The sequence below is a fragment of the Panthera uncia genome, chromosome D1 (genome assembly GCF_023721935.1).
Source record: "Panthera uncia isolate 11264 chromosome D1, Puncia_PCG_1.0, whole genome shotgun sequence".
NCBI lineage: Eukaryota > Metazoa > Chordata > Mammalia > Carnivora > Felidae > Panthera > Panthera uncia.
In genome coordinates this window covers 3,687,913-3,713,799 of record NC_064808.1, presented here as the reverse complement: position 1 = coordinate 3,713,799, position 25,887 = coordinate 3,687,913, and the positions used below count along the sequence as shown (strand labels likewise).

The 25,887-nt window shown below is 57.3% G+C and overlaps 1 protein-coding gene across 1 annotated transcript in view; it reads left to right on the top strand.

Moving 5' to 3' along the window:
- The window catches only part of LRP5 (LDL receptor related protein 5), a 74,997-nt gene that overhangs the window by 31,288 nt on the left and 17,822 nt on the right, over nucleotides 1-25,887 (top strand). Inside the window, exons 7-15 of the mRNA XM_049614788.1 lie at nucleotides 949-1,120; nucleotides 10,435-10,651; nucleotides 11,951-12,240; nucleotides 13,789-14,015; nucleotides 15,336-15,520; nucleotides 17,826-18,149; nucleotides 19,386-19,585; nucleotides 23,790-23,998; nucleotides 25,164-25,354. Of these exons, the coding sequence (XP_049470745.1) occupies nucleotides 949-1,120; nucleotides 10,435-10,651; nucleotides 11,951-12,240; nucleotides 13,789-14,015; nucleotides 15,336-15,520; nucleotides 17,826-18,149; nucleotides 19,386-19,585; nucleotides 23,790-23,998; nucleotides 25,164-25,354 (2,015 nt within the window). The remainder of the gene's footprint in view (nucleotides 1-948; nucleotides 1,121-10,434; nucleotides 10,652-11,950; nucleotides 12,241-13,788; nucleotides 14,016-15,335; nucleotides 15,521-17,825; nucleotides 18,150-19,385; nucleotides 19,586-23,789; nucleotides 23,999-25,163; nucleotides 25,355-25,887) is intronic.

Here is a 25,887-nt window from a genome sequence, read left to right as displayed (position 1 = left end):
AGGCAGGTACAGTTGTACAGTGAAGGAGGCTAAAGCCCAGAGAGGTTAACGGGCTTGGCCCAGGTCACGCAGCCAGGAGGTTGGGATTCGATCTGGCCGTGTGGCTCCAACTTTCCGTTCTAGGATTCTGCGAAAACAGCTTGTCAGTCTATGTAGGAGCCCTTCTGACATCCTCAGCAGCTCAGAGGGTAGCAGCGCCCTTCCTGGGGGCTCATGACCAGGAACGTGAACCTGGCAGACCCTGAGGGAGGAGGAACAGTTGGAGCTCCTGCCTGGGGGGCGGGAGGGGTGGGGTGGAGCCGGGGTCCGCTGGGGAAGCCTCCTGCCCTCTGGGCCGGATGTGGGACAGCGTCCTGGAGATGGCCTGGAGGAGCTGGAAGGACAGAGGGAGGCGGCCGGGGAGGGCACACCTGGGAGCTGTCCCTCGTGGGGACTGGCAGAGCCGTGGCGATGGTGACCGTGGTTACGTGGCCGTGGCTGCCGTCCGCGGAGCACGCACCGGGCGTCGGGCGCTTCTGTCACTTCCCTGGGGGCTGAGGCTCAGGACGTGAAGTGACCCGCTCCAGGTGCCCGCTGGCAGAGCTGGGGCTGTCCGCCTGTCTGCCTCTGGAGCCTGCGCTTTGCACACGGGAGCCCGTCAGCTGCTTGAAGAAGGTTCTACTCCACCCCTTCCTCCTCCTTGACGTTCAGCCCGTCCAGCCTTGGGTCTCTCAGCAGGGCGTCTGAGCGGGAGATGAACCCAAGGACCCTGTGCAGTTTAAGCCCACATTGGGGGCACCGCTGTTCTCTGCGGAGCCCCTGGTCCTGCGTGCGGGGCTCGGTGCCCATCTCTGCAGTTAGCCAGCGTCTCCTGAGCGCCTCCTATGGGCGGGGGGAGGGTGGTGTCCTCGGCCCTGGGGACGCAGCAGGGACAAGACAGTGTTTTAAGGACCTGTTCTTCTTCTCCAGCCTTATGTACTGGACAGACTGGGGGGAAAACCCCAAAATTGAGTGCGCCAACCTGGATGGGCAGGAGCGGCACGTCCTGGTGAACACCTCCCTCGGCTGGCCCAACGGCTTGGCCCTGGACCTACAGGAGGGAAAGCTGTACTGGGGAGATGCCAAGACGGACAAAATCGAGGTGAGTCATCCCCTGCCTCCCCCTTCCCAGCCCCGGGCGGCGCTGGCTCATGAAGCTGTGTTAATATGGGCTGTGTAGCCTGGCACAGCCTGGCCGTCCTCGAGCCCTGAGTAGTAGGCAGAAGCCAGGCCTGGCCGCCCCTGTGGCCCATCACGTGTACCAGGCGGCCTCAGGTGGATGTCTGTGCTTTGCTATTTGGTCAAACGGGATCCTGGAAAAGATAACGTATTCGGGTGCGTTTCTGACACGCGAGGGTCTTAAATTGTTTCAAAATACCAAACCGTAATAAAAAATGACACGCACACGTCCAGCGCCCCACTTAAGACACAAAATCTTAACCAACATAGTGGAGGCTAGAGGTGACCCTACCCTGAATTTGGTGAGGCATTCCCAGGCGTTAAAAGACCTTTCCTTTTACCGCGAACAGTATGTTACAGTCTTGTTCTGCGTGATTCTGTGTGATTAACGTAAGTCGTGTCGTGGGTGTGTTCTTTGGCAGCTTGCTTTTTGCTCACGAGTGTATTTTTTTGAGGTGCTCTTGGCGGTACGGTAGTTAAATTTGTCCCTGTCACGGGGAAGCCCCTGACGTTCGTGCCTCTCCTCAGCGTGGACACCTCCCTCCCTCGTAGTCACTTCTGGATCATCCTCATCTGCTTCTGGTCCCATCACGGCCTTAGGCATCACCACCTAGGGGGGTCACCTTTGCTCCCCTCACGCTTCCCGGAGAGACCCCCACCAGGCAGCTTGCAGGAGGCGGGGGGGGGGGGGGGAGTGAGGACACCGATGTGTGTCTGTGTCGCAGTTTCCAGCCACACTTCTGAGCAGGACCGTGAAGGGGGCTCGGGGCTGCGTGGGTGCCTCTCCCAGGCAGACGCAAGCAGTTGCAATAGTGGCCATTTCCCGTCGGACTCCCTACAAATGGCCATCTTTAAAGGGATCTTGTTGCTACAGGGAGTTTTTCTTGAGCCTCTGAGCCTGCAGACGAGACCCTTGTTTCCGGCGGGATCGGCCAAGGAGGCTTCGTCTCCTCGGACCCCACCACCCCTGGGAGCGGGCTGGGGCTGCGTGTGTCCAGCTGACGTTGCTGGACACGTTACAGGCATTGCTCCGTTTACTCCCGCAGCGGCGTGCTGGGGTCGTGAACTGCGGTAAAACAAACATGACACGAGATGACGGTTTTCACGTTCTCAAAGCGTACCACTCAGTGGCGTCTAAGACATTCACGGTGCTGTGCGACCATCATCACTCTCTAGTTCCGGAACATTTTCATCACCCAGGACCCCGGACCCAATAAGCAGCCAGTCTCCAGTCTCCCCTCCCCAGTCCCTGGCACCCACGCATCTCCTGTCTGTCCCTACGGAGTTGCCTGTCCTGGGCATTTCATGTGACTGCGGTCCTAGGACAGCCAGCCTTCTGTGCCTGGCTTCCTCACGTAGCACAGTGTTCCAGGGATCATCGATGTGACGTGCCCTCCTGTCACTCCTTTTTATGGCAGAATAGCGTGCCATTGTATGGATGGGCCGCATCAGCCATCCACCTGTGGATGGACACGTGTATTTTGAGCTATGTGGCATGGTCCCTATTTGTGGATGAGAAACGGAGGTCCAGGGGGACAGTACCTAGCTCAGAGTTGTGTGGTAAGTAGGTTTCTGCTTTTATTTATTTTTTATTTTCCTTTCCTTTATTTTATTTTATTTTATTTTATTTTATTTTATTCTATTCTATTTTTATTTTTAATTTTTTTTTAACGTTTATTTATTTTTGAGACAGAGAGAGACACAACATGAACAGGGAAGGGGCAGAGAGAGAGGGAGACACAGAATCTGAAACAGGCTCCAGGCTCTGAGCTGTCAGCACAGAGCCCGACGCGGGGCTTGAACTCATGGACTGTGAGATCATGACCTGAGCCGAAGTCGGACGCTTAACTGACTAAGCCACCCAGGCGCTCCTATTTTATTTTTATTTTTATTTTTATTTTTATTTTTATTTTTATTTTTATTATTTTTATTTTTATTTTTATTATTTTTATTTTTATTTTTATTTTTATTTTTTTATTTTTACTTTTATTTATTTTGGGAGAAAGCAGGGGAGGAGCATAGAGAGGGAGAGACAGAATCCCAAGCAGGCTCCACACTGTCAGCGAGGAGCCCGATGCTGGGCTCGAGCTCACGAACCATGAGATCGTGACCTGAGCCGAGATCAAGAGTCGGATGCTGAACTGGCTGAGCCGCCCAGGCGCCCCTGGTTTTCCACCTTTAGAATCAATCCACAGACCTAACATCCAAGCCCTAAGACATGTCAGGTTACTATACAGAAGATAAACGTCGCCTTGTAGAATGGGCAGAGGTGCGAGGCTGGGGAGAGGTAGGAACACCGTTTCACAGGGAACCAGAGGAACTGAAAACAGCCAGCCTGGCAGCAGATGGGGACGGGCCAGGGGTAGGGGACGGAGCGGAGGGCACAGCGGCTGCGCGGGCAAACCAGGAACACGCACCGCAATCCCGTTACCTATCCCCGTGGAGCTAATCACCAGAAAACCTAAAGGCAGGGGCTGCGGAATCAGAAGCGTTTGGGAATCTTGGGTCAGGCAAACCTGGAAACGCGTGGTGACCTCCCTGCAGGGTTTCTGTTGGGGGGGGGGGCCTTTGATACTCTGAGCTTCTCTGAGGGCACCAGCTGGGTAAGTGTTCTCCAACTATATGATCCGGGGTCCGTTTCTTTCCCCGCCGTGGCTCTGGTGACACACGCTTTGGGAATGCTGACCCCGGCTGTGGGGTTTGTGCCCGACTGCCCCTCCACCTCTGCCCCAAGGGGGCCGCTGATGTGGATGGACGTGCAGACCATCCTCCGGGTCAACTCGGTGAGTCTTTTCCTGCCCCAGACCCAGAGGTGAACATCCTTGGAGGCGGCCCGAGCGTGGTAGGAAATTGGCCACGTGTTCTCGGGGCCGGGCCATCTTGGTGAATATGACCAACAGATGTTCCTTAGGGCAGACCTTTGGGTCAGGCCCCCAGGCCAGGTGCAGAAGGCCCCTGCTGGGGGTCACGGGGGAGTTTGAGGGCTTCAGGGGGCAACAGCCGAGGGGCGGGGCGATGTGTTTGCTTTTCCATGGTCAGGGGACGTGGAAACCAAGCTGGGACAGCCACGGCTGTCATTCTTCCGAGAAACTATGTCCAGTGACAATGAAGCAGCCAAGCCAGACGCTGAGGAGCCCGGGTGCTGGCCTTGGGCAGACGTCGTGGGGTCGTTCCGGCGGAGAGGAAGCGTTCCGTGTGGTGGGGTTGTGTGCACTGGAAGAAAGGAACTTTAGACGGTGATAAGCCGGCTCTCCCTTTGAAGAGGCCATCGGGCCCCGAGGAGGACTTTATAGGATCAGCTGCATTGGGAGGAGAACAAAGGTCTGGAAATGCCGGCCTGAGCAGACGGGGAGGCATCTGGATGGCATTAGCAGCACGTACGTGGGATTTATGGGACAGGCTGAATCGCTGGAGAGTCCGCACTGCCCTCCAGGTGGGGCCTCCTGCTGGCTGTGTCTGTGACACCTGTCCTGGACGTCAGGTGCAGGCCAGCCCCTCAGGGGGCCAGCTGGCTGCTGTCACGATGGGTGGGAGTCACGGGGTGGCCCCCACCATGGGGGCAGGCGGGCTCGCTCTGGGGGGCGGCCCCGACCTCCCCAACACGAGCGGGTTGGAGCCCTCCGGGATGGGCGGGGGCTGAGGTCTGTGGACACCGTCCCCATAGCGGCCCCATAGTTTCCCACCCTTCTGGGCTAGGAATGCCCCGGGACACCTCCTTAACCCTCTTCCTGTGTCTGGAGCCCTTGGGTTTGGAGGCACCTGCCCCGTGGGTGCCCTTAGCTCGTGCTCAGCCTTTCTCAGGACCAGGCCTGCCGCGCCCCTCTCCCCCCCCACCCCCCCATCCGCTTGGGCATTTGCCCTTCTCCTCCCTGCCCTGCGGGGCTCCCAACCTCGAGAGCACTTCCCTCCTCAGACCTGCTGCAGCTCCTAGGGCCTGGGTCACAGGGGTGTCCACTTGGCTCGTGAAAGCAACCGGACGCACTGCCTCCCTGAGCTCTCTCTCACCTGAGCTGCGCCGCCCCACACTTCTCTCTGTCCGTGCCTCCTGGCAGACGCCAGTCCCATGGCAGCCTAGCGTGGGGCCTCCCGCTAGCAGCTCCTTCCGTCCCGAGTGCTGCCGGAGCCCCCGTGCCCAGCTGCCCTCCGGTCCCCTCCCTCGGAAGCCCGGAGTTCCCTCCTGCCATGTGCGGCGGCCTCGTGCATGGGGACGAGTCTCTGTCCCCTGCGCTTGGCCACACGGTGTTGCGTCTGCCTTTCCTAAATGCCGGAGGCCGCCTCTCCGGGCTGGAAGCACCTTCGAAGCCCGTCCAGTGCTGGTGCTCCCGCTCAGTCACTGAGTCATCAGCACCATTATCGCCGTTCCGCTTGTTTGCGAGTGGCTGTTCCCAGAGCAGATGGGAGCTTTCTCGGGTGCAGCTGGCGTGGGGGTCGCCTGCTAACCCCCGGTGGGGACTCAAGACACACGGGCTCTGTGTCAGGAGTGCCCGCTCCCACGCCCTTCCATCATTCCCTCCCACATGCTCTCTGTGGCTCCCACTTGCCCCTTGCTGGGCCCCCTCCTCTCGTCCCTGTCCAGGCAGGTGCCCCTTTCCCGTGGCTGCTCAGCCGGTCCCTGAACAGAATTCCCGTCACATCACAGTGCCGTCTATCACGTCCCCACCCCTCGGCAAGCACCTGTTCATTCTATGGGGTCTACTGAACGCCGCCTTGTGCTGGGAGAGCAGCAGGGCACAGAGGGCCCCCTGGTGGGGGCAGGTGTCCTAGATGGGGGCATAGACGCGGGATAACGGGACAACAGTGCAGCACGTCAGGGGCAGTCAGTGCTCCAGGGGGACTCTGGGGAGAGGGGACGGGGTGCTGGGGGGTGACATTCAAGCTTCCCAGACGGCGCCTCGGCTGCTTTTCTGGCCTCACTTGTTCTGATGCCCTGCCTTCTCCTCTAGCTTATTTGTGCGGATTCTGGTGCCTCCTGTTTCTAGAGTAGAGGGAGGAATTGTACCCATTATCAGCGCTGAAATAGGCAAAGCATTTAAACGGCTGGGGCGCCTGGGTGGCTCAGTTGGTTACGCGACCGACTTCGGCTCAGGTCATGATCCCACAGTTTGTGAGTTCGAGCCCCAGCTGTGCTGACAGCTCAGAGCCTGGAGCCTGCTTCGGATTCTGTGTCTCCCCCTCTCTCTACCGCTCCCCTGCTCACGCTCTGTGTCTCTCTGTCTCTCGATAATAAACGTTAAAGAAAAGTTTTTTAAACGGCTGGACACGCGCGAAGCAGCCTCACGTCTGCACGCTCTGTGGTGTGTGTCCGTGGGGGGTGGTTTAAGCCGTTACTGAGTAGAAGCGAGGAGTGGTCTCGCTCCTTGAAGGCTTCGTCTGTAAAGCTTCCTCCTCGGCTCTTTCCTTCTGGGTTGCTCTGACTTGACGATGGTCTTGCAGGCCGACCCCCAGCCCCGGCTCTTCAGCCTGTCTCTGCAGCATGAAGTGTCACCTGTCACCAGCGTGTGGCTTGCCGTGGACTTGCTGGGGGCCCTGGATCGTCTGGGCTCTCTGAGGCCCCCTGCTGTCTCACTCCGGCTGGGACAGTGCAGCTGACATCTGCTGGTGCTCTCAGACAGAGTACCCAGGCAGGGCAGGCTGGCCGGCGGGCTGGGGGTAAATCATGGACTGAGAAGTTAAAAATCTATGCATCTCCCTGCTCCTGACATTTCCTGAGTTGATGGAGGCGACTTCCGGTGCCACCAGAATAAAAACTCAGTGCGAGAGTGATGGTTTCGAGGCCTGTTGGCTGTGTGTCCCTCGTCCCCAGGGAAGAAGTTAGAGCACAGGGCATCCCGGCAGCTGAGCCACGTGCACGCAAGTGTGTGTCTAAGATCTTTTTTATTACGTGGAACAAAATAACCATGGCAGTTTTAATTTATGTCTGGTTTATGTCTGACTGTGATAATGATTCCATCAGAAAACAGAAATCTTAGGGTGCTCAGGTCATGATCTCACGGTTCAGGAGTTCGAGCCCCACGTCGGGCTCTGTGCTGACAGCTCAGAGCCTGGAGCCTGCTTCGGATTCTGTGTCTCCCTCTCTCTGCCCCTCCCCTGCTCATGCTCTCTCTCTCTCAAAAATAAACAAACGTTAAAAAAAATTTTTTTTTATTAAGAAGACAGAAGCCTTTTTTCTATAAACGTGTGCTTTCAAAGGGTTGGTCTTGGGCTCATATCTCTTTGCGTGACTAAGTCAGTGGAAACAGAGGATTCGGTGTAAGGAAACTACAGCCAGGTGACTTTCTGGGGCCCACATTTTGTGGGCCTCCCACAGACCTGTGTGGCGTCTTCCCCTCAGTGCTGGGCTGAGCGTGGGCTTCTTTGGGACCGTGGAGTTGGCCAAGCACAGGAGGGCAGAAGCCACGGGTCAGAGAGAGCAAGTTTGGCCCCCGGGCGCCTTTGGTATCTGCGTGAGCATTTTTGCCGTAACTTCCTGAAAACGACTAGTTTCTTTTCCTGAAAATCCAGGGCACAGGCCCCTCTATTCTAGAGCGGGGGAAAACTACAGCCTGTGGGCCAGATTGCCTGTTTCTGTACCATTCTCAGACTGAGAATGGTTTTTATCCTTTTAAATGATTGAAAAAAATAATTAAAGTGCTATTTCGTGACATGTGACAGTGACACGAAATTCACATTTCAGCGTCCAGAAAGTAATTTTTGTTTTCTGCACCAACGATGTTCTCCTGGAACACAGCCACACTTGTTCCTTTACACACTCCCTGTGGTTGTTCTTGGCGTTACAAGGACCATATGGCCGCAAAGCTGAAAATATTTATGATCCTTTGCAGGAAAAGTTTGTCAGCGCTTGACCTGGAAAATCTGTCTCCCATGCCCTCCCCTGGCTCCAACATTCCCGGGTGTTCAGACTCGATTCCGTTATTCGTGACTTCGTGTGGATGCGTTACCCTCGCAGGAGTCAGATGGACATGTGCCCTGTGTCTTGTCTCCCCACCCTCAGCGCCACTTAGGGCTCTAGGAAATTTGGAATATTGAGACGTGGGTACTCCCAGTAGACCAACTCTTCTGGGGCTCCAGGACTGGCTAAAGGCCCCGTCCAGCATAGTTAACTTTTACGGATGGTCTGGATTTGCTCATGGTGTGCTGAAAGCCGCCATAAAAAATCACTTTAGGGGGGGCGCCTGGGTGGCTCAGTCGGTGAGCATCTGACTTCAGCTCAGGTCATGATCTCACTGTCTGTGGGTTTGAGCCCTGCATTGGGCTCTGTGCTGACAGCTCGGAGCCTGTTTCAGATTCTGTGTCTCCCTCTCTCTCTGCCCTTCCCCACTCATGCTCTGTCTCTCTCTCTCTCTGGAAAATAAGCATTAAAAAAAATTTTTTTAATAAGAAAATCATTTTGGGATCGTTAATTTTTTTCAAGTATTAGGAGTCTTGGTGGAGAGCCTTCGAGGTGCTTCGTGGGTTCTGCAGCCAGGATGGAAAATGATCGGGGTCGTAGAGTGGCTTCTCAGTGTGCGGGACCCTTCCCCTCCCTGGCGGTGGGCGCAGCTGGGCGGCCGAGGAGGGGCAGAGGCGGGGAGAGAGGACGGGCTGCAGCCAACGCCATCACCCTTGCTGGCCCCGTGTCCTCCGTGGGCTCATTTTCATTGCTCCTGAGCCAGGAAAAATGTACTCTCTTGCCCGAGTTCAATAGAACGTGTATTTATTTATGTCTGGAATTCCGTTATTAAAGAAAGTTGAGAAAATATGGAAAGAGTGAAGGAAGAGAAAAATCTCTTAAAGGCGGTATTGACATTTTGGTATATTACAGCTTTGAGTCGTGATTTTTTTCTTTTTCTAGCTGTGGATGATTTTCTTTGTAGCGTGAATGTGCCGTCCGTGTGGACCACTGCTTCCCCGGACCTGGTTATTCCCAGCTGAGGAAGGAGGGAACCCAGAGGGGCCGGAAATAGTGCCCAGAGGTGGGCACAGAAATCAATACAACCTGAGCTCCCTCCTGGGCGAGGCTGGCAGCTCCCCAGCTCATGGTCAAGGGCATCACCTAATCTGGTGTTCTCACCTGGGCTGCACGTTGGGACCACCTGTGTGGAGCTGCATTCAGGATCCGTACTGGGGCCAGGCCTTCCGGTTCTGATCGGGGCCCGGCCGTTGTTCTTTCTTTGGTTAAGTTCCCTGGGTGACCCCAGCCACTCCTCTCAGTTACAGGTGGAGAAGTGAGGTCCGCGGGGTGCGGGGACTGGCCGGGCTGGACGTGGAGCTCCCTGCCCCTCCCAGGTGACCAAAGCAGTTTTGTCCTCTGCTGTCCAACAGCAGAGGACCCAAGTCTCTTCTGTTCAGCATGAATTTGATCTGTCTTCCGTTCCCACCACCTGCGAAACAGAGGATTTATCGCTTTTCTTGATGAGCTGGAAATCTAATCTGGCTGCGGGAGGCCTGTTGGGACCTGACTTTCATTCATCATGTCTCTTTCATCCTGGCCTGAGAGCCGGAGAGCCTCGCCGTCGTGTTTCTGTCGAGTCTTCCTTTCAGCGTCAGCTTCTGCAGGGTCACCTGTCATCGGAATCACATCTTACCCCATTTGTGTGCTTCGGTTGGTTAAGGCGTTTTCGCGTCTGACAGTAGTTTTCTCCTCTGTGGCTTTTGTGGTCAACGCTTTGCCTCAGCACTGATTCTTCCAGAAAAAGATTGAGTTTTTCTATCTCAGAGCAAATGGCCGGTAGCGGGCCTGCCGATGGAGAGCGTCTTAGAGCTACAGGCTTAGACTCAGGGCCAGAAGTCAACAGACTCAGAGTTCGTCTGGTCCCGACCAAGCAAGAAATCGGTCCACAGACAAGTGGAAGGTCTTGCCCAGGGCCCACGGTGTGTTAGTAATCCAGCCTCTTGAAACTCGAGTCTGTGTCGAGAGAGTGATCCGATGTCTGCCAGAGCTGCGTGTGGGCAGACGTTGTGGTCACAGCCCGCCCCTGGTCGGAGGCCCGCACGTTGGTGCTGCAGGCAGCCGCTGCCAGCAGGAAGGGAGGGGACACCTGTCGGCACGGCGGCCGCACCCAGGTAGGGGAGGCTGCGGGGAGAGCCCTGAGCCAGCTCCGTCACCGCAGAGGTCATCCGTCCAGCTGGGCCAGTGAACCATGCCGCCCGGCTTTGTATCCTGGCCCAGCGAGGGCAGAGCCGAGCATCCCGGGAGCTGTCATACTTCAGGCAGCCCAGGCCCGAGGCCGGTTCACAGCTGCGCCTGCCATCCCGCAGGTGATCAACGTCGACGGGACCAAGAGGCGGACGCTCCTGGAGGACAAGCTCCCGCACATTTTCGGGTTCACGCTGCTAGGGGACTTCATCTACTGGACCGACTGGCAACGGCGCAGCATCGAGCGTGTGCACAAGGTCAAGGCCACCCGGGACGTCATCATCGACCAGCTGCCCGACCTGATGGGGCTCAAGGCTGTGAACGTGGCCAAGGTTGTCGGTGAGTGTGGTCAGCCTCCAGCCACGGGTCAGCCATGCCGACTGGCACAAGGGAGAAGCGGCAGGCTGTGGCCCCCCCCGTCCGGGTGTGGTAGGGGAGGTGGAGGGGCGGGTCTCTGGGCTCCATGGGGGCAGGGGCTCTGTACTTAGTACAGCACCTCTACCTCGGAGGTGCTCAACAGACCTTTGGGGGATGAATGAATGAATGAATGACCAGAGAGGATCCATCACTTGCCCTCAAGTAGCTCACAGTCTAGTGGGTGAGACCCTCCTTAGCTCTGCAGACAGGCAGTGGTCAGAGCTGGGATGTTAGGGATGCCTGGCCTGGAAACACGAGGGAGGTCACCTGAGCTTGGAATTTGGGGAGCAGGGGGCGGCAAGGTTTGCCTGGCAGAGGGGCAGCTGGGCAGCGGCCTGGCGGTGAGGTGGGGCGGTGTGGGGTGCCTCTCTGTCCCTGGGATGGGCCTTGCTGTCCAACGACCCGCACTCCTGGTAAAGAGGCGATGGGACTGGTACCCTTAGTTTTACCAGTCGCCTTTTGAAACGTGTTGATTATCCACCTTCGAAGGTGAGGCCCACCTGTGAGTGTTTAAAAAGAAAAGAAAACAAAACAAAAAATAAAACCCAACAGCTAGGAAAAAAGATGTCTCCGTGGGATATGATTTAAAGTTGAGAAATTGGGTTCGTCTCTCTGTCTCTCTCTCATCCGAGGATTTACTGAGAGGGATGGGGAAAAAGATTCTTTTATTTTAGCTGAAATACTTAACACTAAAAGCCGATTTTTAGCAGCACCCCAGCAGGTGAGAATAACAGGCTGGCCAAAAATAAATGATCATGTCAAGTGCCGTCTGCTTTTGTAAAGAAGAGACTCCTTTGGCGGCCCTGGGCGGCTCCCGAGTGTGGGAGGCTGCAGAGCATTGGTGAACTGGAGGGGCCGTCCGGGGCATCGGTCCGGTCCGCGGGCCAGGAGTCCAGGCCCAGGGAAGGGTAACTTGTCCCGTCACGTGGCACTCTTACATTTGTGCTACTTCCTGTGTCACCTGTCCCCTCTCCAGGCCTCAGTTTCCCTGCTTGAAAAACGGGGGTGGGCACGGCCCCCACCTCCCAGGCTGCTGGCCGGACGGCGTGAGTTCGGACACACCGGGTCATTGTTACCGCCCCTTCCCTGGACGGTGGCCGTCATCCCCACCTCGTGTCCCCCTTCGACGTCCGGCGGGGATGAAGGGACGTGTGATGGCACATCGAGGCACGCCTCTCTCTCCGGGCTGCCCGTGCTCAGAGCCGCTGTGCTTCCTTCCAGGAACCAACCCGTGTGCGGACAAGAACGGGGGCTGCAGCCACCTGTGTTTCTTCACGCCCCGCGCGACCAAGTGCGGCTGCCCCATCGGCCTGGAGCTGCTGAGCGACACAAAGACCTGCATCGTCCCCGAGGCCTTCCTGGTGTTCACGAGCAGGGCCGCCATCCATAGGATCTCCCTGGAGACCAACAACAATGACGTGGCCATCCCGCTCACGGGCGTCAAGGAGGCCTCCGCGCTGGACTTCGACGTGTCCAACAATCACATCTACTGGACGGACGTCAGCCTGAAGGTACAGTCTGCAAGGGGTCCTACGTGCACGGCTTTGCCGTGAACACCTTGCCGGTGACGGCCCTGCCTCAAAGGTCTTACGTTCTCTTTTATTTTTTTTTAATTTTTTTTAATGTTTTTATTTATTTTTGAGACAGAGAGAGACAGAGCATGAGCAGGGGAGGGGCAGAGAGAGAGGGAGACACAGAATTCGAAGCAGGCTCCAGGCTCCGAGCCGTCAGCACAGAGCCCGACGCGGGTCTCGAACCCACAGACTGTGAGATCATGACCTGAGCTGAGGTCAGACGCTTAACCGACTGAGCCACCCAGGCGCCCCTTACGTTCTCCTTTAAAGAGCTATGCCGTCTGTTGTAACTTGATCTAGTGAACTATTTTATCTATTTATTGTTGTTTTTAAATATTTACTTATTTTTGAGAGATAGCACACGCAAACCGGAGAGGGGCAGAGAGAGAGGGAGGTCGGGGATCCAAGCGGGCTCTCAGTTTGAGGCGCAGAGCCTGATGTGGGGCTCGGACTCACGATCCCTGAGATCAAGACCTGAGCCAAAGTTGGACGCTTAACTGACTGAGCCACCCAGGCACCCCCAGCAAATGCTTTCTTTATGCATGGTATGAATATACACGAAAACAGGGAAGCGGGGTTTGGCAAACTGGTTCATGTGCTGGACTCCTGTTTTTTTGTTTATTTTCTTTTTTAAAAAAATTTATTTTTTCAATGTTTTTTATTTATTTTTGGGACAGAGAGAGACAGAGCATGAACGGGGGAGGGGCAGAGAGAGAGGGAGACACAGAATCGGAAACAGGCTCCAGGCTCTGAGCCGTCAGCCCAGAGCCCGACGCGGGGCTCGAACTCACGGACCGCGAGATCGTGACCTGGCTGAAGTCGGAGGCTTAACCGACTGCGCCACCCAGGCGCCCCTTATTTTCTTTTTTTAATGTTTTATTTATTTTTAAGAGAGACAGAGCATGAGCTGGGGAGGGGCAGAGAGAGAGGGAGACGCAGAATCCGAAGCAGGCTCCAGGCTCCGAGCTGTCCGCGCAGAGCCCGACGCAGGGCTCGAACTCACGAACTGTGAGATCATGACCTGAGCCGAAGTCAGATGCTTAACCCACTGAGCCACCCAGGCGCCCCACCATTCCCTTATTTTAAATGCTGTGGTGGCTTCCAGTTCCCCGCCCCCATTACCACGGTCGTGAACACCTCTGTGCACAAGCCTCACTGACGTTTCAGCAGCGTCTCATCTTTTGCGTTACATTGGTTCCTCCAGATAAAATGTCACGAGGTAGATGTTTGGATAAAAGGACGTGTCTATATACATACGCGCATAAAATGTAAATGTTTAAATATCACCAAGTCATTTTTTTTTCCCCTAACAAAAAGTTGTATTTGGCTGCATTTCAAGCGTTTATTTGAAAACTGTCACTGGTGACGATCTGGCCCCAGACGTGGTCGGTATCGCGTTCCAGGTGGGCCAAGCACCTCCTGGTTAGAGGTCTGCACAAATGCCGCTTCCTAACCCGTGGCCCTTGCCTCCTCCCCTGCCCCCAGACCATCAGCCGAGCCTTCATGAACGGGAGCTCCGTGGAGCACGTGATCGAGTTTGGCCTCGACTACCCGGAAGGCATGGCCGTCGACTGGATGGGCCAGAACCTCTACTGGGCGGACACGGGGACCAACAGGATCGAAGTGGCCCGGCTGGACGGGCAGTTCCGGCAGGTCCTCGTGTGGAGGGACTTGGACAACCCCAGGTCACTGGCCCTGGACCCCACCAAAGGGTGAGAGCCATTTCTGCTTGTCACACACGTCTCTGTCCCCTCCCACTTCTGTCCGTCAGCCGGCGTGGGATGACCCGTGGCCGAGGGGGGTGGCTGTCCAGCGGGCGCTCTGTGATTCGAGCGGTAATGACCCCCGCTAGCTTTGAGGTGGCCGGTGCTGGTAGGACCCTTGGATGTATCCAGTTCATCTCACAGAGAGGAAACTGAGGCCGAGGGAAGGAGTGGCGGCCACTGTGTCGGGTGCCGCGCTGGGTACTTTTACGTGAGCTATCTCGGCACAGCATCTGGGGGGGCCTGCGAGGGGCAAGTGTCTTTGTCCCTGATTTTACGGATGTGGAAACCGAGGCTCAGAGTTGCTGAGTGACTTACTGAAGGTCACGTAGCCAGGGAGAGCAGAGCTGGGCTCCTTCCCCCGCCACGTGTCGCCGGACTTTTCCATCTCAGAGCCGGCTTTGAGGTCCTTGGATTCCAGCCTGCTCGCAAAGGGCGTCTTATAGGCCTCCTGGGCAGAGTTTCACCTGCCTCGCAAGGCACCCACTTTAATCTGCCACCGGCCTGGGGGCCCTGCCCTGGGCACTGGGGCCAGAGCGGCCAGGGTCGCGTCTCCCTCTGCACCAGAGTGTAGACGGACACAGTGCTCGCCCCTAAAGCATCAGTGATGTGTATGGCACGCCCCAGACCCTGCCTGTCACACGCTGTGTTAGGGAAGGAAAGATTTTAGGACGACGGCGCAGAGCGAATGGCCCAGGTTTTAGCAGAAGAGCTGCTGCAGAAAAGGGAAGGAGGGCCCACTGGGGGCAGGAGAGCTGAGTTTGAATCCTGGCCCCGCAGTGCCTGCCGGCCCCGCAGTGCCTGCCGGCCCCGCAGTGCCTGCCGGCCCCGCATGCTTGTCTTCCGCCCTCGTTGAGTGAGGGGACCCTGACTGGCCCACGTCTTGCCCAGCCTGGCTTCCCCCGTCACCACGGTGTCCTGGCCAGCTTGATTCGCGTTTGTCTCTGCTACCAAAGTGTCCCAGCCTGGATATTCTGCTACGTGGTCACCCCATCTGTGCACCCAGTTGGTGTCTGTAAACGGGTGCGTTCGCACTTAACCTTGCAGGTGCACTGCTGTGGGAATTCGGGAGGCAGCCCGGTGACGGCATCTGGAGGGATGCGAGCACGTCGCCCCGTCCCTGCTTCCTGAAGGGATGTCACTGATGTGGCTTTCTTCAGGCTGGTGGGGGCCACGCAGAGGAGATGGGGGGGTCGTGTCCCTCCCCCCGCTGCCCTGCAGCGAGAGAGGACGCACCCGAGCCCGAGCTGCCCTCCCTGTGTCTTCTAGGTACGTCTACTGGACCGAGTGGGGCGGGAAGCCCAGGATCGTGCGGGCCTTCATGGACGGGACCAACTGCATGACGCTGGTGGACAAGGTGGGCCGGGCCAACGACCTCACCATCGACTACGCTGACCAGCGTCTCTACTGGACGGACCTGGACACCAACATGATCGAGTCGTCCGACATGCTGGGTGAGGGCCAGGCGGGGTCCTGCTGGGCCGGGGGCTTTGGCCTGCTGCGATGGGACATCCCTGGGCCGGGGCGCTGGCCGTCTCTCAGCCCCCGCTGCACCGTCCCCTCTGGCCTGCAAGTCCCGAGGCCCCACAGGAGGTGTGGACACACCCCTGGCTGTTCGTCCAGCCTTCTCTTCTCCTGGGGTTGTCCCTTTCCACCCCCTGGTGCTGTTGCCGTAGGCATGTTGACAGAGGCCCCGGGTGACAGCTCTTTCCTGCACACCTACTGAGAGCCGTGTCCCAGCTAAGCCGTGTGCCAGGAGTCCAGTTTGCTCCTTCAGTATCACAGCGTAGGCTTTCTTTGATGGGGAAACTGAGGCCCAGGGAGGTCACAGGATCTTCCCAAGGTCACAGAGAGATTCCAGGGCTACACGTTTAATCTCCGTTGGACCCTGGGCACCTACTGTGTGCTGGACATTGTGCTGGGACCACTCACAGGCCACACGCGACATCCTGGGATTAGGTAAAAAAAGAGAAAAAAAATGCTTCATTTCAAGTCACCCAGCAGTAGGGGCGGGGCGTGCAAGTCTAGACTCTGTTCCGCTGGAGGGGAGTGGTTATGTTAGTTCTCTCGGTAACGCACCAGGTGATGGGGCCGCCCTGTGTGAGGGGGAGAACTTGATTTCCTGATCGCTGCTGCTCCCCGGGGTGGGCGTGCTTGTGCCCATTTCACAGGTAAGGAAACCAAGGCACAGGCTGGCTGAATGGCTTGTCCCAGCCCCAGCATCCTGGTTTCCGCTCCAGACGGGCTGCACCACCGCCGTCCCCCCCCGCCCCGCCCGCCCCTGCACGCTCACCGTGCCCCCTTCTGAGGCCAACGGCAAGGTTTGAATGTGTCCCCAGGCCCGCAGTGAACGACAAGAGGCTGGTTGGTGCATGTGGGGAACCAGTCACCGAACAGCTGCGGTTGCCTGAAATAATTAAGCTCAGTAATTACCCCAGAGCGAAGACACGCTCGGGCGGAAATCCACGGAAACCCTGGAGACTTGCAGGACCCTGCAGACCGAGGGTGGCCACGTGTCGTGGGCCTGGCTGGCACTCTGCTGTGGCACGCTTTCCATTTTGAATGCCACAGACATTTACCGAGCGCTCGATTAGTAAGGCCCCCGGGTGGATGAAGGGTGGGTCACGGGGCTTCTGAGAGCCGAGCAGCGCCTGGAGCACGGACCTGGGGCTGTTGGGGTGAAAGCGCGTCTCACGCATGATGGTTGTGGACACCTGTCCCTGCAGCAGGGCCCTTGGGCGGGGGAGGGGGGGCGGGGAGCGCACATGCGCGTTTGATGGAAGCAGTCAGGGAGCCTCTTAATAACTGGCGTTCTCCCAATGGCAAAATCGTCAGCGTAGACACTTTCCGAAAATACAGAACCATATGAAGAAACGCGAATTATTCCTAATTTTCACTGCCCCGTGATAACCAATACTGACGTGGCGGCATGTTTTTTCCTAGTCTCAAAGAAAAGTTTTCTAAGATTTTATTTTATTATTTTTTTTCTTTAACGTTTATTCATTTTTGGGAGAGAGAGAGAGAGAGAGAGAGCGCGAGCGAGCGAACAGGGGAGGAGCAGAGGGAGAGGGAGACAGAATCAGAGGCAGGCTCCCGGCTCTGAGCTGTCAGCACAGAGCCCGACGCAGGGCTCGAACTCACAGACCACGAGATCATGACCTGAGCCGAAGTCGGACGCTCAGCCGACTGAGCCACCCAGGTGCCCCTCTGAGATTTTAAGTAATCTCCACACTGACACAGAGCCCCGTGCGTGGTGTATCACGTGCGGGCTCTGCACGTGGCCGTGCTATCGTTGGGTTACCCCACGGTTCATTCCGAGGGTCTTCCGCTGCTGGGGTATAGGGTGTGGTTGCTGCCCCGGCTTCTGTCTCCAGGTGATGGTTTTGCTGTTCTAGAACTTTCTATCCTGGTGATCATACAGCACGTGCTCTTTAGGGTCTGGCTTCTTTCAGCTGCCCACCATTTTTCACCCGCACGACTGATGGGCAGGCATTTGGGTTGTTTCCCGCTCGCGGCTCTTAAAGTTGCTGCCGTGCGCACCCGCATTGATGTCGCCCGAGCGGACCCCACGTGCGCTCCTCTTGCGGGATAGGAGGGGAGTTGCCCGGTCACGGGGTGGGTGGCGTCCGGCTTCAGCCGGCCCTGCTCGTTTTCCAAAGCACTTGAACATTTGGACCTTGACCCGGGTGGCCAGGCAGCTTTGAACCGGTCGGTGGCGGCTGTGTGTTGCTGATGCCGCGTCTGCGTGTCTCCACGCAGGTCAGGAGCGGGTCGTGATTGCCGACGACCTCCCACACCCCTTCGGCCTCACCCAGTACAGCGATTACATCTACTGGACAGACTGGAACCTGCACAGCATCGAGAGGGCCGACAAGACCAGTGGCCGGAACCGCACCCTCATCCAGGGCCACCTGGACTTTGTGATGGACATCCTGGTGTTCCACTCTTCCCGCCAGGATGGCCTCAACGATTGCACGCACAACAACGGGCAGTGTGGACAGCTGTGCCTCGCCATCCCTGGCGGTCACCGTTGTGGCTGCGCCTCACACTATACCCTAGACCCCAGCAGCCGCAACTGCAGCCGTGAGTGTCTTTCTTGGCTCCTGCACCCCTCGCCCGTGTTAAATCAGGCTGGTTCTGGGAGCCGAGGGAGAGAGACGCTTCCTTTCTTTCTTTTAACGTTTATCGATTCATCTGTTTTTTAACGTTTTTATTTCTCTTTGAGAGAGAGAGAGAGAGAGAGAGAGAAAGCACAAGCAGGGGAGGGGTGGAGAGAGAGGGAGACAGAATCTGAAGCAGGCTCCAGGCTCTGAGCTGGCAGCACACAAGCCCGACGCGGGGCTTGAACTCATCAACTGCGACATCATGACCTGAGCCAAAATCAAGAGCCAGATGCTTCACCAACCGAGCCACCCAGGTGCCCCTAGAAAGGAGCTCCTTTTCTGGGGGTGCCTGGGTGTTCACGGGTGGCTGAGTAGGTTTCGCACTGTATACGCTGCCTGTTACCTAGAGGCCTAGGCCTGGCTCTGTAAGTGAGTACTCTCCCCAGTGACGGTGTTTTATGTCCAAAGATCCCCCCCGTGGAATGTCTCAGCCGAGGGCTTGGCCCATGTGTTTGTGTCTTGATGAAGCAGTGGGTCCTCTGTCCAGCCTGGGCCTCCCTACTCTTGGGCTCCCTTTGGTCCTGTTGTCCCCGTCCCCTGGGGGCCAGGACCTTGCGGGGTCAAGCACAGGTGCAGGTGACCCATCACCCAGCGGGGATGCCTGTAACTCGAGTCTCTGCTCCTGTGGCCGGCAGACTGGGGGCCGTGACTTTGTTTCAAGCCACCCAACTGGAATTCTGACAGGCTGTGGCTGTTGGCCTCTTAAACGTTCTGAGCGGTGCAGTTTCTGCACTGAGGCCGTCTTGCTCACTGACACCCCCACGAGGTGACCCCTCCCACGCCATCGTTCACCTCATACCATTCACTTGACCACCTGTGGGCCTACGGCAACTCGCACACTTGTCCAGGCAGCAAGTGCATTTGTGGGTGGGAGTTGACTATTTGCTACTATTTCCCTGCTTCTGTCTTAAGTCTTGAGAAGTTAAAAATCAGTTGCTATCTGCTTTAAAATAACTCACGCACTCACAAGATACTGAAACAGCAGAGACACGCATCGTGCAGAGAGGAAAATTCCCCACGGTCCACCCCCGGAAGTACTTTTAGGTCCTTCCGGCACTTTCCCCGCCGCGAAGGGCGACACGGTCCATCCCCGCCGACCCCGTCTTTGGCTCTGGATGCTGACGCGCAGCCCCCTCATCTGTTTGCCTCGTTCTAGCACCCACCACCTTCTTGCTGTTCAGCCAGAAATGTGCCATCAGCCGCATGATCCCCGATGACCAGCACAGCCCAGACCTCATCCTACCCCTGCACGGGCTGAGGAACGTCAAGGCCATCGACTACGACCCCCTGGACAAGTTCATCTACTGGGTGGACGGGCGCCAGAACATCAAGCGAGCCAAGGACGACGGGACCCAGGCAAGTGTAACCCGTTGGGGCATGTGGGGGTCACTTCCGCGAGGAACCCACCATGGCCGTTCCATCCCCTCCCCTCCCCCGCTTTGCTTTGCCAACAGAGCACAGCTCACGTCGACAACGGCTTGGGTTCTAATTATGTCATCGCAGGGTATAATCCTGAGCAGTGGGAAACCCTTAGATTATATGCAGAAATGCGATTTTCTTTTTCTTCCCACAGTGATTTCGCGCAAGCCTAGTTGGTATTGGTTATTCTGGATTTATTTTTAGTTCGTAGGAATCGTACAGTCTGTTTGCTTTAACGCAGCATCTACGTTCCTAAAACTCACTGCACAACACAGAATCACACAGGCAGACGACAGGGCGATGGGGGAAGGGGGCGAGGTGCACTGCACTCTGAACTCTCGCCGGTGACACGTGAAGAAAAGATAGGGACGTCGTAAATACAGGTGCACCTTTCTGCATACGTTCAGTGGTTCAAGACGGAACTCCTAAGTGACTGTGGCGCTTTACCTTGAAGAGACCTGAAGTTGCTGAGGACGCGGGGGCGCAGGGCTGCAGCTCGTGGGTGTGCGTGAACCGACGGGACGGCGGGCGGGAAGTCACGAGCCCAGCGCTCACAGGCGTGACGCCGCCCACGGGAGATGGAGGGAGTTGGGGAGGGGGGGGTGTGTGCTCGTGTATCCCTGCCCTTCTCTGCGTTCCCCGAGCGTTTCTCACGGACGACCTGTGCGTTGGCAAGGGTGAAATCTCTGTCGCGCTCCAGCCGTCCCCGGCGTATCACTCACTGACCCCAACAGATTCGCCTTTTCAGAATGCTTATTCCAGCACAACGGATGGCTTCCGTGCTAGGTTTCTGTGGCCTGTCCCATGAAGGACGTTGTCACTGCAGCCTCGGGGCCCACTCAGAGTCTCCATGCGGCAGGCGGCGGTGGCCGGCATTCCGTTCGTGTGGCATTCGCTCACGGACGCGCCTGGCTCACCGTGCCTGTTTTCAAGGACTCCTTTTACAGAAGCCACGGAACCAAATGTTGACCTGCTCCGTGGCCACGGTCGGGGTAGGCACGTAGGTTGTCACGGTGGAATCTCGACACTGTTACAACAGCGATGCAGAGAAATGCTGCCGGTGGAGATTTTGGGGTGACTTTTGTGTCAGTAAAGTTCACTTGGCCATTTTCTACCCCGAACTGGGTGCTAGGGCTGTGTGTACGGGCTCAGCATCGCTTCTGGCAAAGTACTGCATCCAACGACGATGTGAAGTTAACAGGCTGTCCTCTGAGGTCTGTGTCCTCAGTTGGTGATAAAATCCCTAGCCTAGGGGCGCCTGGGTGGCTCAGTCGGTTGAGCGTCCGACTTCGGCTCAGGTCATGATCTCACAGCTCGTGAGTTGGAGCCCCGTTTCTGACTCTGTGCTGACAGCTCAGAGCCTGGAGCCTGCTTCCGATTCTGTGTCTCCCTCTCTCTCTGCCCCTCCCCTGCTCCTGCTCCGTGTCTCTAAGAATAAGTGAAACATTAAAAAAAAAATAAAAAGCCCCAGCCGAGGGGCACCTGGGTGCCTCAGTCGGTTAAGCATCCGACTCTTTCGATAACAGCTCAGATCATGAGCTGAGGGTCATGGGATCAAGCCCCGAATCGTGCTCTACACTGACAGCATGGAGCTTGCTTGGGATTCTCTCTCTCCCTCTCTGTCCCTCCCCCACCTCTCAAAATAAAATAAGTAAAATAAAAAAAAAAAAAAAAAAAAAGCTCCAGCAGAGCCTTGGCAGCTGTGTATCATCTCTGCGGGAGCAGAGCTGGTGAAATGGTGGGCATATATTCCGTTCTTCCCTCCACCATGCAGGTGACAGTCCCTTTGAGTCCTTTGGAGAATGGGAGGTGTTAATTGACGATGGGTGGCTTTCCTGCTGAGAAAGGTACCAGGCGCAAATTGCCTGAAAGTCTCATCAAGAGACTTCATGGTGTCCTGCAAATGCGAGGGAAGACTTTGAAGGAAAAGTCCTTTTAAGAAACACCTTCTGGGTTCCTACTTCATTTGGAAAACATCTGTTTCCCTCCCTGTGCGTCTTGCAAAACTCTACCCTCTAGTGGCTTTGATCCTTTATTAGGGGCATCCCTGAGCCCCAAAGACGACGTTTTAAGTTGTTATCTACTTTGGCTAAGTTGTTTTCCTAGTAAACTTTTTCAGGGTAGCAAATATACACAAAAGTTATCATCTTAATTATTTCCAAGTACACAGCTCAGCAGCGCGAAGCGCACACATTGTCGTGTGGCCGTCACCCCCGACCATCTCCAGATCTCGGTCATCTCCCCAAACTGGAAGCCTGTCCCCATGAAACACTGACTCCCCCCTCCCCCTCCCCCACCCTAAGGCAACCTCCCTTCTCCTTTCCGTCTCTACAAATCTGACTATATTCTAAGTACTTCATATAAGTGGAATCATGCAGTGTTTATTTATTTTTGTGTGTGTGTGACTGGCTTCTTTCGCTTAGCATAATGTCCTCAGGGTTCATCCGTATCAGAGCAGGTGTTAGAATTGTCTTCCTCTTAAGACTGAAAACGCTCCATTGTGTGGGTGGACCACGGTTTGCTTCTCTGTCCTTCCACTGATGGACGCTGGGTCTTTGGGCTGTTGTGACAGCACCCCTGTGGATGCCCCCACGTGGCTAGGTGCTACTCTGTCCTGGGGAGGAGGTGGGGTGTTGACTGTGGCCTCGAATAGGATTCTATTAAGAAATCTTGCATTCGTGGAGTTCCGGTTTTATAACTGGACAGTCATCCGTCTGCCTGAGGACAGGTGTGGGCAGCGTGTCACCTCACGCCCCGTGCATTTCTCAGCTGCCTGTTCTGATGGCTGGCGTCCCAAAGTCAGGGTTGATGCCCGGGACACGGCCAGGGCTGGGCTGCAGTCTTGCTTCAGTCCCAGCCCGTCAGTTGCCCTGGGCTGTGGTCTCAGGGGCCAGAGTCTGTGCTTCGGGGGAAAGGGGTGTGCCCAGTTGGAGCAGATGCTCGGCTCCCAGAGCGCCCAGCTCTTGGGGAGGTGGGTGTTATCACCTGCAGAGGCACACGACCCTTTAAAGAAGGGCTCTGTGTTCAGATGTGAGTCACACACTGCTAGCCGCCCAGTGGGACTGTGTGTGTGTGTGTGTGTGTGTGTGTGAGTGTGTGTGAGTGTGTGTGTGTGTGTCGGGGAGGGGGGGAGGTGTACCCTTCCAGCTGGGTTCAAGAGGCTGGGCCTGGTGAAGGGGCTTCTTTTTGGCTGCAAGCCCCTTCTTGCCACCAGGGGACTTCGTTTCAGTGACTGCCAAAGAGATAAAGGAAGTTTGCAATGAGCTCTTGTGACAGCATCATCTTAAGGATGCCCTCAGAGGAGGGGACTTTTCATCCAAACCATTGGTAGCAGTCCGGGGAAGCCCGCCCTGCACCAGCTCAGATCACCTGAGAACCTGAACACAGTCTTTCGGGGTAACCCAAGGGGCCCAGATCCACCAGGGAGTGAGGCTTCTGGTCTGTAAGGCAGATGAGGGTGACCTCGGGCTCTCCCTTCCTCCGCGGCATTTCATGGAACCCCCTGAGATACAGCAGGTGGCACAGAGTCAGGCAGAGTTCTCCGGCAGGGCAGAGACCCAGAGAGTGTAGACAGAACCACTGCCGGGGGGGGCGGCTGGCCCCTTGCTCGGGACAGGCACTGCGTGTCATCACGCACCCCCACCCGGGCCCGCACCCCCAGCCTCTCCTTCGGGGAAGGGGCCGTGAGAGGTGGAACTCTGTTCTGTACACCTGTGGTCCTGTCACCCTGAGTTGAACAAATAACAAGACTTGAAGGTCTTGCTCCCAAAGCATGAGCCCAAGACGATGAGCGAGAAGAGAGATGTCTCTCGAGAAGGAGGCTGTGCCCCTGGGCTGACTGTCGAGCCACCAGGCGGCCCTTCCGGGGCAGGAACGGGACCCGGAGGGCGTGGCAGCGGACAGTCCGCCGGGAGTTTGCCGAGGGGTGGGCTGGAGATCCGAGCCGAGGGGCGAGGGCCCTTCTGGGACCTCTCCGTGATCAGGTTCCCTCTCAAGCGGGCACGTGGGGGAGTGCTGATCCGACAGGAAAGGTCGAGACGCAGGGTCGGAGATCGACTTTCAGTCTGAACTCGGGCACCGAGGCCTCTGCCCTCCCGTGACGCCCGTAGCCAACGCCCATCTCTTCCTGTGTTACATGCAGCCCTTCGTTTTGACCTCTCCAAGCCAGAGCCAAAACCCGGACAGGCAGCCCCATGACCTCAGCATCGACATCTACAGCCGGACGCTGTTCTGGACGTGTGAGGCCACCAACACCATCAACGTCCACCGGCTGAATGGAGACGCCATGGGTGTGGTGCTCCGTGGGGACCGCGACAAGCCACGGGCCATCGTCGTCAACGCCGAGCGAGGGTGCGAGGCGGTGGGGTGGGCGGGCACCGCGGTGTGGGGTGCTGCACCCCGGGGCAGGGAGACCCGGGAAGGATAGAAGTTTTAATCCATAGGTTCTGCACCATCCCCATCAAATTTGAACCCTGAGCAAAAATCCCTTCCATAGCATCCCAGCTGGGGGCTGGCTATTTGAATACGTCTCACCACCGGGAGCTCACTACCCTCCTGGGCACAGCCTCGACTCCCGGGAGCTTCTTCCTTCCATGAGGAGGTAGACAGACGTGGAGGGTCCCAAAGGGAATAATAACCAGGGCGAGGGGGAGCCTTAAAGCCACGTGCCGTAAAGCTCAGAAACAAGGCTGAGCGCAGGAAGGTTCGTGCACGGCCGCCGCCCCAGGCGGGAGTCAGATTTTTGGGGGCTCCGCTTGGTGGAGCTCGTGCCGGGCAACGGCCAGCGCGACCCCACGTCCTGGGCCGGGCAGACCCAAGTTGGAATCCTGACCCTGTCGCTTACTGCCCCCGTGACCCCAGGCAGGTGGAGTGACCTCAGGGGTGCGGTGTCTTCTTCCGAGAAGGACGATGGTGATGTCAGCCCCCGCGGCACACGAGTGCTCAGGGAGCACAAGCCTAGCGGTTCTTCCGCAAGCTGATGAGTCTCCCTCGAGGCTGGCATCCACGGAGGCAGGGGCTCCTTTGCTGCAGCCTCTGGGGTGGGCGCTGGTCCCCAAGGCTGCCGCCGCAAATGACCACAAGCCGGGGGAGGTGAAAAGAGCAGATGTTTGTTCTTTCACGATTCCAGAGGCCAGAAATCTAACGTCAAGCGGTGGCAGGGCTGTGCCCCCTTCAGAGGCTCTGCGGGGATCCTTTCTTGTCTCTCTTCCAGCTTCTGGGGGCTCCGGGTGTTCTTTGACCAGATGGCCTCACCGTAACTGCGTTACAAAGATTCAGCTTCCAATTATGGGTCCCCTTCTGAGGTTCTGGGTGGATGGGAATTCTCGGGGGGACATTGAACCCCATAGGGCCTGGGGGGCGAGCCCTGGGAGGCCGGGGCCTTGTGCCTGGTGACTTTCCAAAGCCCGGCTGGATGGCCGCGGGGTCAGGGGCTGGTCTATCTGGCGCCTGGCGAGCTTGTTCCCGGTGGGGGATGGGGCGGACTCAACACCCTTCACCTGCTCCCCTCCCCCAGGTACCTGTACTTCACCAACATGCAGGACCGAGCCGCCAAGATTGAGCGAGCGGCCTTGGACGGCACCGAGCGTGAGGTCCTCTTCACCACGGGCCTCATCCGCCCCGTGGCCCTCGTGGTGGACAACAGGCTGGGCAAGCTCTTCTGGGTGGACGCGGACCTGAAGCGTATCGAAAGCTGCGACCTGTCAGGTAGGCGCCCTGGGGCCTCCCCAGGGATCGGGTCCCTCGGCAACCCACACGTCTGACCTTCCCGGGGACACCCGGCCTTCCTTGTCATCGGGAACAGTGGGGGCAGCCGCCATGTTCGTCAGGTGGGCGACATGCTGGGGCTTTATGTCTCTACCGCCTACTATTATCATCTGAGAGTTCCAGGACGTGGGTCCTGAATGATCCCCGTGTGGCGGGGCAGAAGACGCGTCTCAGAGAGGGTGGGTGACCTGCCAGGGTCCCACACTGTGGGCCTGGACAGGAGTCTGACCCCTCTGCCTCCAGCACCCACCCTGTGGCCGCTCTGCCCTGGGCCGCCTTAGACCCAGATGCCTCTGGGCTGGAGACCTGCTTAGAGGGGCTTTTCTTCCGTACGCAGGGCAGGGGAGGGGAGGGGGGGGCAGCACTGTGCTTGCAGGGAGGGGTCAGCCCAGGTGCCAGGTCGGCCAGCTTCCTGGGAATCCGCTCCAGCTCCTGGCCCCGGCCAGAGCACAGAATCCACCCCCCCCCCCCCC